Source organism: Colias croceus, chromosome 23, assembly GCF_905220415.1.
Source record: "Colias croceus chromosome 23, ilColCroc2.1".
NCBI lineage: Eukaryota > Metazoa > Arthropoda > Insecta > Lepidoptera > Pieridae > Colias > Colias croceus.
In genome coordinates this window covers 7,375,679-7,388,099 of record NC_059559.1, presented here as the reverse complement: position 1 = coordinate 7,388,099, position 12,421 = coordinate 7,375,679, and the positions used below count along the sequence as shown (strand labels likewise).

Genomic DNA, 12,421 nt, shown 5'->3' with positions numbered 1-12,421 from the left:
ATATATTTTTTAGATGTATTTACTAATAAGACGGTTTATAGCTTCAAATGTATGTTTGTATGTAACCGACTCTATAGACTCGATTTTGACCCACTTTACGGACAGATTTAATTCGAAGTGCACACTTAAGCGCGTCACACACGGTGAAGATACTAAAATATTTTATGTTAAGATTCTCTTATATAAAACATTATAGTATCTTAAGGTAGGTATCCGGTATCAGCGTTCTGAACATCATTTTTCTTTTTGTCATTGCGTACTAAGACCCCTGTAGAACCGCCATCCTGTTACAAATGACCCACAAAATTTCGGGTCCGGATAATGTAAACCGCGAAGCGCAGCTAGTGATAAATATGACTGGATTTTTAGTGGTATTTATGAGAGTAATTTTTTAGATATTTATTTTTTGTTAACAAATTATTGTAATTACTGTTATTACAATAATTTTATAATGGTTCGTGTAATTGTGTATTGAATAGCATGTGCGTACGAACAGTTTGAATATTTATTGGTGAAAGGCATTTCGTGGTAGAAAACGTGAATTTTAATGCAATCCCCGTATTATAGTATAAGTAATATTGTGCCTAGTTACTTGTACTAGTATTTTAGAGCTGTAGTTTGTTTGAACGCGGTAATCTCAGAAACTACGGGTCCGATTTAAAAAATTCTAAGGGATAGAAAGCCCATTTATCGAGGAAAGCTGTAGGCTAAAAATAACATCACGCGAAGACCAATATAGGGTCAGAGAATGCAGAGCAATGATGGTTAAGCAACTGTTATCAGGGTCATAAATTAGATGGGCGACCTTTTTTTAGCAGTTACTCTTAAATAAATAAATAAATAGATTGCTTTTTTGTTTGTCTTTCCGACTCGCACTTAACACATTTTTATTTGTAACTCCGAACTACTGGTCCGATTTGAAAAATTCTTTCGGTGTTAGATAGCCCATTTATCGAGGAAGGCTATAGGCTATATATCATCACGCTAAGACCAACAGGATCGGAGCAATGCGGCTTAAACCGCGGGGAACAGCTAGTGGTAAAATAATTTCAAAATCGTTTCAGTTATTCTGGATAAAATTATGTATATATAAACTTCTTCAAAGTAACAAATACTTCTTAAAACTAGATGGAAATAAAACAAAAAAATCTCTTAATCATTTAATTAGCACACTCAACAACATTATTTGAGCTATCATTTCGCAAGAACTGCATCAGTTCGTTCATATCCAGTAGGAGGGGAGTTTTTGCGTTGTTCGCGTATAATTCATATTTTGGCGGGTTTTCTATTGAATTCCGGCCACAGACAATAATATTTGGGTAGCCCATTCTGAAAAATAAACAAAAAAATAAATAAAAAGAGTGTGCCAAACATTCGTGTCAGAAGTGAAACTTCTTTGGCAAGATTCAAAGATACCAAAATCAACGCCTTACTCCATGACGTGACGGTATTGTCATGACGCGACCTTGAAATTTTACTTTCAACGCACCTAAAGAATTTTCACTTCAAAAAATCACAAAAAATCGCAAAAAAACACAAAAAATCTCACCTATCAGCCATCATCATCCTCTTCCCAATAGTGAGTGTGTGTCTATCATCTAAAAGTACATCACCAACCACATCACCTATACAACGCGCTACACCCTGCGTCGCTTGGATTCCATGCAACGACCATTCTTTTGAACCTTCCTGTATATGAAAAGATAAAAAAATATTTAAAATAACACCTCATAGGACTTTTATATTATTTAAAATCAAAATGGACCATACTTTGTTTCACCATTTTTTGCCTTTGCCTTAGACTTATGAGACTCTGAATTTCAAATTAAAACGGGCAAAAATCAGAATTAAAAAAATATCTTATGCCTAAGTAGACTTTTTATTACATAACTAGCTTCCGCCCGTCACTCCGTCCGCGCGGATGTCGGTCTTCGCGTGGATGGTTTATTTCTCCATTTTGAGTAACTGTGACAATGACATCTTATAAAAAAAAAATTTAATCACATATTTGGGTTTGGTATCGATCCAGTAACACGCTCTGCTATTTATTTTTTCAATATTTTCAATGTACAGAATTGACCCTTCTACAGATTTATTATATGTATAGAAAAGAAGGTGCAAATTTTAAAGCTATCCATCGTTTAAATACTTAATCATTTAAATTTATACTAATACTAGCGGTCCGCCCCGGCTTCGCCCGTGGTACATATTAACGTTTTCTCTACATAAGAACCATCCTCGTACTTCAAGGAATATAATAAAAAAAGAATTATCGAAATCGGTTCAGCCGTTCTCGAGTTATGGAATTACAACGAAAAGTGGCATTGATTTTTATATATTAGAATAATAATTTATAAAGCTGAAGAGTTTGTTTGTTTAAACGCGCTAATCTCAGGAACTACTGGTCCGATTTGAAAAATTCTATCAATGTTAGATAGCGCATTTATCGAGGACAGCTAGGCTATAAATAAATAAATAAATAAATAACGCTAAGACCAAAAGCCTCGAAACACTGGGGGTAAAACCGCGAAGCGCAGCTAGTTTGAAATAAAAACAAATTCTCACAGGAAATTGGATCTTTTTTTCTTTATAAATCATGAAATTTAACGTTTTTATAAGTACAAAATTAAAGTTATTGCTTACCTTAGGTCCAATTACTATAGTTGAAAAAGGTGCAATGGCGGCTGGCCAGCGGATACACGAGTCGGTGGATAGGGCTTCTATACTCGCTGCTAATAACCTAGAAATATATAAGTTTTATTACAATACTAGCTGTTGCCCGTAGCTTCGCCTGCGTGGAAAAGATAAATAAACATGATACAAATTTTCATCCCCTTGAGGGTAGAATTGAACAAAATCCTTTCTTAGGGGACGCCTACGTCCTAACATCTACCTGCATGCCAAATTTCAGCCCGATACGTTCAGTGGTTTGGGCTGTGCGTTGATAGATCACTATATCTTTGAGTTTTATATAAGTATACTAGCTTACCGCCCGCGGCTTCGCCCGCTTTCTCTAAAACGATTTGAGATTTAAACTATCCTATCTCTCAAGTTGGATCGAACTGCACATGGTGTGCGAATTTTTTTATAATCGGTAAGTGGTTTAGGAGTCCATTGAGGACAAACAGTGTGACACGAGATTTATATATATTAAGATAGATTAACTTGAAAGTAAATTAAATCTACCTTCGCATTAGTATATTGCTGTTATATCGCTTCTTTAGCTGAAAATATAAACAACTAGCTTTCCGGCTTCGCCCGCTTTTTCAAAGAAAAAGCCACATAGTTCCCGTTCCCGTGGGATTTCCGAAATAAAAATTATCATATATCCTTTCTTAGGTCTCTAGCTATCTATGTATCAAATTTTATTCAAATCGGTTGAGTCTTTGAGGCGTGAAGACTGACAGACAGAGTCACAGAGGGAATGGGATACCTAATTAATTCTTATCTAATACTAGCTTACCACCCGCGGCTTCGCTCGCTTTGTCTAAAACCTAATAAATTATATACTAAAACCTTCCTCTTGAATCACTCTATCTATTAAAAAAACCGCATCAAAATCCGTTGCGTAGTTTTAAAGATTTAAGCATACAAAGGGACATAGGGACAGAGAAAGCGACTTTGTTTTATACTATGTAGTGATGGGATTGTATAATTATTTCTTACCTAGTAATGCCGATCCCATAACAAGACATAATCAAAGGTGTGGGATTCGAGGCTTGTGTGATGCACTTTGCTTGTAACGGCTCACTGTATTTTGTGCCCAGTATGAATGTATGTCCGACCTGAAAGGTTGATGGGATAAGAATAAATTGAGGGTAGTTTAAAAATTAAAAACATATAGTGATAGCTAATTCACATTATTAAACACATTTTTATATTGTAATAGAAAAAGGTGGGGGATTTTACATTTATTTTTCGATTAAAGCACAAAAATGTTCGGTTTTTTATTTATTTCATACATAAGAAACTAAAATCGAGTAGACAATATATAATATTTAAATTATAAAATAAGTAAGTATATAATATTAAAAAAAAAACTCAAAAATTATGTAGTTAGTTGGCTTGATCCACTTCCACCAAAAACTTCAAAAATCTTTAGGCGTAACAACAAACGTGCACAATACGAACATAATTTATGTTCTGTTTAGATTATCTGTCATTTAAAAGATCAATTTATGAAAATAAACTAGTTATTACTGAAACTCGCCCTAACTATCAAATTATAAAATGCACCTACCTCAACACTCCCACATACATCTGTCTCTTTCCCACACTCGCTACACTTCCCACTAGTGAGACTAGTGTGCGAGCAGGACGGACATATCGCTATCGAGTCCTCCCCCGCGGTGGCGGGGAGCTGCCACTCGTGGGATAGTGTCCCACCCATATCACCAGATGGTGCTACCACTAAAATATATAAATTAAATGATATTATCTATTCTAATATTATAAAGAAGTGTTTGTCTGTTTGAAACAAAGAGAGAAACATTTATTTTGCCAAAAATCCATATACTTATTATAAATGAGAAAGTAACTCTGTCTGTCTGTCTGTTACTCAATCAAGCCTAAACAACTGAACCAATTTTCATGAAATTTGGTATGGAGATATTTTGATACCCGAGAAAGGACACTCTTTATCCCGGGAAAATGACGCGATCCCGGAAATCCCACGGGAACGGGAACTATGCGGGTTTTTCTTTGACTGCGCGTGCGAAGCCGCGGGCAGAAACCTAGTATACAATAAAAGAGCATGTGTGCCGAGCACACGTGTCAGAAGTAAAACTTCTTTGGCAAGATTGAAAGATATCAAAATCGTCACCTTACTCCATGACGGTACTACCATGATGCGACATTGTTATTCTCAACGCGCCTAAAAAAGTTTTACTTCAATAATCTTAAATATAAATATGTATAACTAGCTTTCCGCCTGCGGCTTCGCCCGCGTTTTCATAGAAAAACCCGCATAGTTCCCGTTCCCGTGGGATTTCCGGGATAAAACCTAGCCTATGTTGCTCAGTGAAGATGCAGCTTTCTAATGGTGAAAGAATTTTTGAAATCGGTCCAGTAGTTTATGCGTGAAAACCTAACATACATACAAACATAATTACAAACCTTTCCTCTTTATAATATTAGTATAGAAGTATAGATATCATTGAATGAAACTACTTAAGGTGATTGCTACGATCTGTTCCCAGCCAATGTCCCGCTAGATGGCGCTGAATTCTACATTTCTAGTTTATTTGAGTTTTTGCGTAATTGGAAAAGATTAAGGTCGTAGGAATAGTCATGGCGATTACTGAATATTATATTTTATTTAAATATGTCATATCATTGCCTTAAAATCCACCCAATTCGGTAAAACCATGCGTTTTAACATCTGTCATTGCATACAGGGTCGTTTACACACACAGACGTATACAAAAATGATAAAGATTGAACTCTAGATGGCGTGAATGTAAAACAAGTTTGGCGTGTATGTATTTGAGTAGTTAGTAGCATATTATATTCTGAATTTCTGATCCATGCCTATTCACTCAAAACTACCTAATAACACTAATGATTTGTAACAGTAAATTATTTCAATAGGTAGGTATTTGAACATTTCCCAACAAGACGTAAGAATAATTATTCGTAGGTATACAAGATACAATAACAAATCTAATACACTATTTATTATTTTATTATTTACTAGCGGTCCGCCCCGGCTTCGCCCGTGGTACATGTTTACGTTTTCTCTCCATAAGAAGTAAGAACCATCCTCGTACTTCAAGGAATATAATAAAAAAAGAATTATCGAAATCGGTTCAGCCGTTCTCGAGTTATGCGCTTACCAACACATTTTGCGATTCATTTTTATATTAGACTAGCGGTCCGCCCCGGCTTCGCCCGTGGTACATGTTTACGTTTTCTTTACATAAGAACCATCCTCGTACTTCAAGGAATATAATAAAAAAAGAATTATCGAAATCGGTTCAGCCGTTCTCGAGTTATGCGCTTACCAACACATTTTGCGATTCATTTATATATATATAAGGTTATGTGAATATAACCAGGAAGGTGAAAAACATATTTACGAAAACATAGTAACATATGGCTGCCGCTACAATAATTATATTTCAATTTTATCTTTTTATACCTAGTAGAACTGGCCGACGAATAAAAAAAATCGTATTAGAATACAATATATTACGGAACAAAAAAAGGATTGTAACTGAATTAGGTAGGTATGTTTGTTTCTGGGCGCACCGTTTTCGACGACGCGACGCGACGCGCGACGTAAGCGTATAGGTATAGGTACCTACTTTGCTAAAACAAACTAATAAAATTGTGTGTCTGTCTGAAAATTCGGAAAAGCATATTTTGCAAGTTTGTGATTACTTTGATAGTTTACCGATTTATAATAATTGTAATTGTAATTGTATAATATATAATTTGCAATGTGGTGAAATTTCATAAAAATCACGGGCCAATTTTTTGTTTTGAATCCCACCGAAAATATAATTGCGTTATTAGAATAATTAATTACTATACCTACCCACGATCAATTATTACAATATAGTCTCAAATGCACAGAAATATTGCAATTTGATTCAATTAAAATGCATAGCATACAAAAATAAATTCACAACACAAGAAATTCCGCGCGCAAATCATAGCGCGTGTCAATGAAATCAAGAATGTTTTATATCAAGCCGACGCGACGCCGAACAAAAGTACCTACGACGGACGACCACGCTTCGAGTTGCCAAACACACAGCCAAACAACAATAATGAGTAATAAATTGTTTACAAAAAAAACAAGTTATCCATTTTTCTGTATGAGTAGACAGAACTTCAAAACACCACCTGCTACGGTTTATATTATGAACGATGGTTATAAAAATAAAAGTTATATTTGTTGGTGTAAACTATTTTATTGATCAATAATTTTGGAATTTAAAACTGTCAACATTGATTACAATAAAACGCAGTTTTATTTTATTACACTATTGTTTTTTTATCAAAACATGTATTTGAAGTACCATATAATATTATGCTGATCCAAGCATTTTCACTCAAAACTAATATCACTAATGATTTGTAAAAGTAAATTATTTCAATATACATTTCATAACCAACAAGTAAGAATAATTATTATTATTCCTACCTACAACAACAAACCTAAAACACTATTTACTATGGGAAAATAACCAGGAAGGTGAAAAACATTATATTATTATTTACGATTTCGACGCACTCGACTTTTAGTAAAATACATATAGTAGGTAAACATAATATTATGGTTTTGATTTTTGCTACTAGTATAAGAAAACTGCGTGTTCAAACTACTTGTTTGTCTGTCTGAAAATTCGGAAGTACTTTGGTAGTTTACCGATTTATAATAATATTGTATATATCGTTGTTTAAAAAATATTCAAACACAATAAAATATGATATACTGATTTATCACTGGTTTCAGTGATGAACTGATGAGTCAATGTTAGCCACTATACTTTCGTCATACGTGTGTTATGTGTATGATTGATGTGATTTGCAACGTGGTGATATTTCAGAAAAATCACGGGTCAAATTGTCCCACCGAAAATATAACTGCGTTATAAGAATAACTATACCTACGATAAATTATACATAATACAATATAGTCTCAAATGCATACTAGTGAAATATTTTATTTGAATCAATAAAATAAAAAAAAAATAAAAAATAATAATAATACAAAAATAAATTCACAACACAAGAAAATCCGCGCGCAAATCATAGCGCGTGACAATGAAATCAAGAACTTTCGAGCCGACGCGGACGCGACGCGGACGACGAAGGAGCCTAACAAAAGTACCTACAATCATAGGCGGCTCGTGACAAAATTGTATGGCCGTGTTCACTTGAAATAAAACAACGAAAATAGGTACCTACAATAGCGTTAGCAGTACAAAAAAAATGAGCACCACATTATAAATGTCTATTTAATATTTATAAACTAAAAATTATAGAGTATTTCAAAACGAATTCAATTATTATTTAGCAATAATTAGAAAATCCCCGAATTTGCATTCGTGATCGTATTCATAGTGTTTGTCTACACTAATATTATAAAGAGGAAAACTTTGTTTGTTTGTTTGATTGTAATGAATAGGCTCATAAACTACTGGACATTTTACCAATGTTTGCAAGTTTGTGATTACTTTTATAGTTTACCGATTTATAATAATTGTATACTTATATCATTGTTTAAAAATATTCAAACACAATAATATGATATAGGTACTGATTTATCACTGGTTTCAGTGATGAACTGATGAGTCAATGTTAGCCACAATACTAATCACTTTCGTCATACATGTGTATGAACTATGATTGATGTGATTTGCAATGTGGTGAAATTTCATAAAAATCACGGGCCAATTTTTTGTTTTGAATCCCACCGAAAATACATATATTACTAATTGCGTTATTAGAATAATTAATTACTATACCCACGATCAATTATTACAATTTACAATATAGTCTCAAATGCATACTAGAGAAACATTGCAATTTGAATCAATTAAAATGCATAGCATACAAAAATAAATTCACAACACAAGAAATTCCGCGCGCAAATCATAGCGCGTGTCAATGAAATCAAGAATGTAATTTATATCAAGCCGACAACGACGCCGAACTAAAGTACCTACAGTACCATTTACCTTCAGTGTACAATACAGTTTACAGACCTACGACGGACGAACAATAATGAGTAATAAATTGTTTACAAAAAAAAACATAGTTTCTAAGGTCATTAGTTTTATTTTATTTTATTGTTATTTTCTTTGAACGATTGGAAATGAAATTACTCAATTTTTACACAGAACTTTGATTTATTAGAATTATGCTCATTATGTATAAGATAACGAACGCGAATGCACGACATCTAGCGCGTCTTATGTCTAAACATCGCCTTTCGTTTAGACATTGACGCGCTAGATCTGTAATAAGTATATAGTCTATGCGCTAGATGTCGTGCTTTATGTCGTGTTTCGCTTGGCAAAAGTCACGCACACTACTGTAGAAGTGTCAAATTTTTCCGGTATTTTACTGTTGTTTTTCTAAGTAAATATTGTAAATTATTGATTAAAAAGGTCGAACGCGCACACATTTCATTATAGAGAAGTGATAAAATGATTAGTTTTAAAGAAATAGTGTCTGTGTTAAGTGTTTAGAGGTAATCAAAAATGTATGGAGGGACGGTCGGAACATCCACCTTAAATATGAAAAATTCTATAGAAAAAAAAAATTAATAACAACTTTACCTCTATACACAGGAAGATTCAGGATTTTAAATAACTTTTTATATACATTATTAACATTATTATAAGTATTTTCTGCACACTTTTGATCTGTATGAAAACCGTATAGGTCCATCATTTGGAACTCTCTAGATCTCAATAGACCATGTTTCGGCCGTAATTCATCTCTGTACTTATTTGTTATCTGAAAAATAAACAATAAAAATATATAAAAACATAAAAAATATAACCTCCCCCTTTTTTGAAGTTGTTTAAAAAAAGGATTGTCTCAAGAAATAAATATTAAATATACATAATATATTATATAATATTGAAATCAGACTTTAACAAAATGTAAAATAAATTAAATGTTACTTTAAAGTAAAATAAAAAAGATTTTCATTCTTAAATTTATTTTTAGTCTACAGGCCCATGTTTAAAAAAATATGGGACATTTGAACCACCAGGTGACCTATCTAGAACGATATAAGAGCATAAAATAAAATAATAAATCCCGTCACTTGTAAGCTGTCCACCTGAGTGCAGATGAGAATTCGAAAGTGCAGGTAGAGATTTTTTCCCTTTGTTTCCATGATTTTTTTACGGCGTTGCAGAATAATGGATTAAAAGCAGTATTGAAACACAGATGCCTATGACTACTTTTCATAAAAACTTACAAATTTAATTCACTTATTTCTAAACTACAGTAACATTATCATGTAGATAAATAATATTTATTACCTGATAAATGAGCAAAGGCAATTGTTTATAAGATATTGGTCCAACATCAGCCATGAGGTCAGCCACTGCTTCTTCATGGGTCTGGAATATAAAAAAAGCTTTTCGTATTATGTTTATTCTAACTTATGTAAATTTGTAAAAAAAAAAAACTATCTGACCAGGTAAATTCTCTTCTGATAGGATATATTTATTTATTTATTTAATTCTTAATTTTACCACACCATTTTATATTCAAATACTTGAAACATTAAAATATATTGGACATAATGTATTTTTAAAACCTCTAGGAAAACAACATAACTAGTTTATGAAATATTCTTATCATCATCATCATCATCATCAGCCCATATACGTTCCCACTGCTGGGACACGGGCCTCCTATGAGGGTACAGGCCATAATCCACCACGCTGGCCAAGTGCGTGTTGGCGGAAATATTCTTATACTTACAGCATATTGTTATAAAAATTGCCATTTACATCGGACAATTGTTTCAAAACAATTAAGTTACCAACAAAAGAAAAAGTGCTATTCAACCTACATTTATTACATATTCTACTTTACCTATTAATTTTCAGTCTCTGGAACACAACAACAAACAATTTGACTGTCAAATTAACAAAAAAAAAAGTATACTTTGTATTGTTACCTCTGATGGAACAGCACTATTGTATAAAATATTAAACATACCAGATGATGAATCAAAGCCCTTTTTTTAAAAATAAAAATTGAAATAAAAGTCGAACTAGTGAATTGTGTTTCTTTAAAAGATCTTAACTAAATAAAATAATACTCACAGGGGCCAACAAATACCGTTTATCATGTCTATCCTCTACTTGAAATAATTCCGAACCAACATCCTCCAGCCTCCCCGATCGTTCCCATAACCGAGATGATGTTAAACATGGTAGCGATATTCTTTGAGCGTTCACATCTTTTAAACATTTGTGGATTAAATCTTCAAGTTTGGTGATAGCTCGTCTCGCTAGCGGCAGTATCGTGAAGAAACCCGCACTGGTGGGACGGATTAGACCGCATTCTAGTAAGAGCTGTAATGTCATCAATCATCCTATTAAATAAATGAGAAGGTATGTGACAATGAATGTGTGTTGGTCGTTCACTGAAAGTCTACTAGACGGATTTGGATGAAATTTTATAGTAATACAAGTAACACATCAGAATAACACATGAGCTAAGAAATCTATACTAATTATAAGGCAGAAGAGTTTGTTTGTTTGTTTGAACGCACTAATCTCAGGAACTACTGGTCCGATTTGAAAAATTCTTTAGGTGTTAGATAGCCCATTTATCGAGGAAGGCTATATATAATTACGCTAAGACCAACAGGAGTGGAGCAATGCGGGTGAAACCGCAGAGCACAGCTAGTACTTGATATATTGGTGAAACAGCGCGGGAAAGCTAGTATTTTATGTATGTAAGTTAATTAATGGACTGTTAGGCTTTTGTTTATGTACTAGCCACTTGCCCCGGGATGACCAGGGATAAAGAATAGCCTAAGCTTTGTAGCTCTAGTGAAACAATTTTAATGATCGGATAAATACTTCCGATTACTTCTACAAACATACAATATTACAGGCTTTATCCCTCTACGATATTAGTATAGATAAAGTTTTACGTAAAAAAAGGTGTAAGAAACACATTAGAAGAATTTTAATGTTCTTTTCAAAGTAAAAACATCTATTTACTTACTTTTTGGCTTTTACATGTTATTTCAGTGTTTTTAATCTTGGCTCCTTTCGGTATTATGATGATTGGTTGAAATATTTGAGACAGTAACCTCATAATACTGTATTTATGTTTAAAAACTGATTTTTATCTTATAAATAAGCTTTATTTTTATTTTCACTTTCGAGGTTATATCAGCTGATCGGTAATGTCACTTGAGACAGATGACAGTTGTTTTATTTATAGCATATTTTTATAGTATTAAATACAAGGTATTTGGGATATGTACAAAAATCATAAGAAATTTCGTTGCTAGAAAGGTTTCGTTCTTAACTTTTGAACTATAAGCCATTACTATTATCTCAGATATTGATGGACATTGCGTTATAGTAGCTTGGATCCTTTATTTCTAAATTGTAATAATAATTAATTCGCTCGCGAAGTCTCCTCTCGTGCGAGCACTACGCATTCTCAATGACCTCCATAGCAAAGTGGACATTTTTACATGCCCGTTGGGTGAATTAGCAAAGGTTCTTTTGTATATTATTAGCTAATAATTGTATTATTATTGTGTTAATTTATTTCTTAGATTACTATCTGGTTTGTTAGTTTAAGTTGTTTTATTATTAGTTTAGTTTTTGTGTAAATTTTTAGTGTAAGTCAATACCGCATTAGGTTAAGCCTATACAGGTAATTGATGTAATGATAAATAAATAAATAAATAAAT

At 33.0% G+C, this 12,421-nt stretch overlaps 1 protein-coding gene across 2 annotated transcripts; it reads right to left on the bottom strand.

The window, feature by feature from the left end:
* Positions 1-1,147: 1,147 nt before the first annotated feature.
* LOC123702310 (probable proline--tRNA ligase, mitochondrial) lies at positions 1,148-11,912 on the bottom strand. Of its 2 annotated transcripts, XM_045650022.1 has the most exons (9): positions 11,719-11,912; positions 10,806-11,057; positions 10,011-10,091; positions 9,294-9,474; positions 4,241-4,410; positions 3,667-3,785; positions 2,644-2,740; positions 1,550-1,689; positions 1,148-1,329 (listed from the first exon to the last, which is right to left on the bottom strand). In XM_045650022.1, exons 1-9 carry the CDS (start codon positions 11,809-11,811, stop codon positions 1,161-1,163), a joined length of 1,302 nt encoding a protein of 433 aa, XP_045505978.1. In that variant the 5' UTR covers positions 11,812-11,912; the 3' UTR covers positions 1,148-1,160. The 2 variants fall into 2 exon arrangements, with proteins under 2 accessions (XP_045505978.1, XP_045505979.1); XM_045650023.1 differs by lacking the exon at positions 10,806-11,057 and having other exon boundaries at positions 11,719-11,909.
* Between the last annotated feature and the right edge of the window lie 509 nt (positions 11,913-12,421).

Bases quoted from the DNA above. Each gene is read 5' to 3' on its own strand.
- LOC123702310 (XM_045650022.1), bottom strand. From the start codon at position 11,811: ATGAGGTTACTGTCTCAAATATTTCAACCAATCATCATAATACCGAAA. The intron at 3,786-4,240 runs GTAGGTGCATTT...TCAACCTTTCAG, and splicing joins ATGTATGTGGGAGTGTTGAG to GTCGGACATACATTCATACT. The intron at 2,741-3,666 runs GTAAGAAATAAT...ATATATTTCTAG, and splicing joins TATGGGATCGGCATTACTAG to GTTATTAGCAGCGAGTATAG.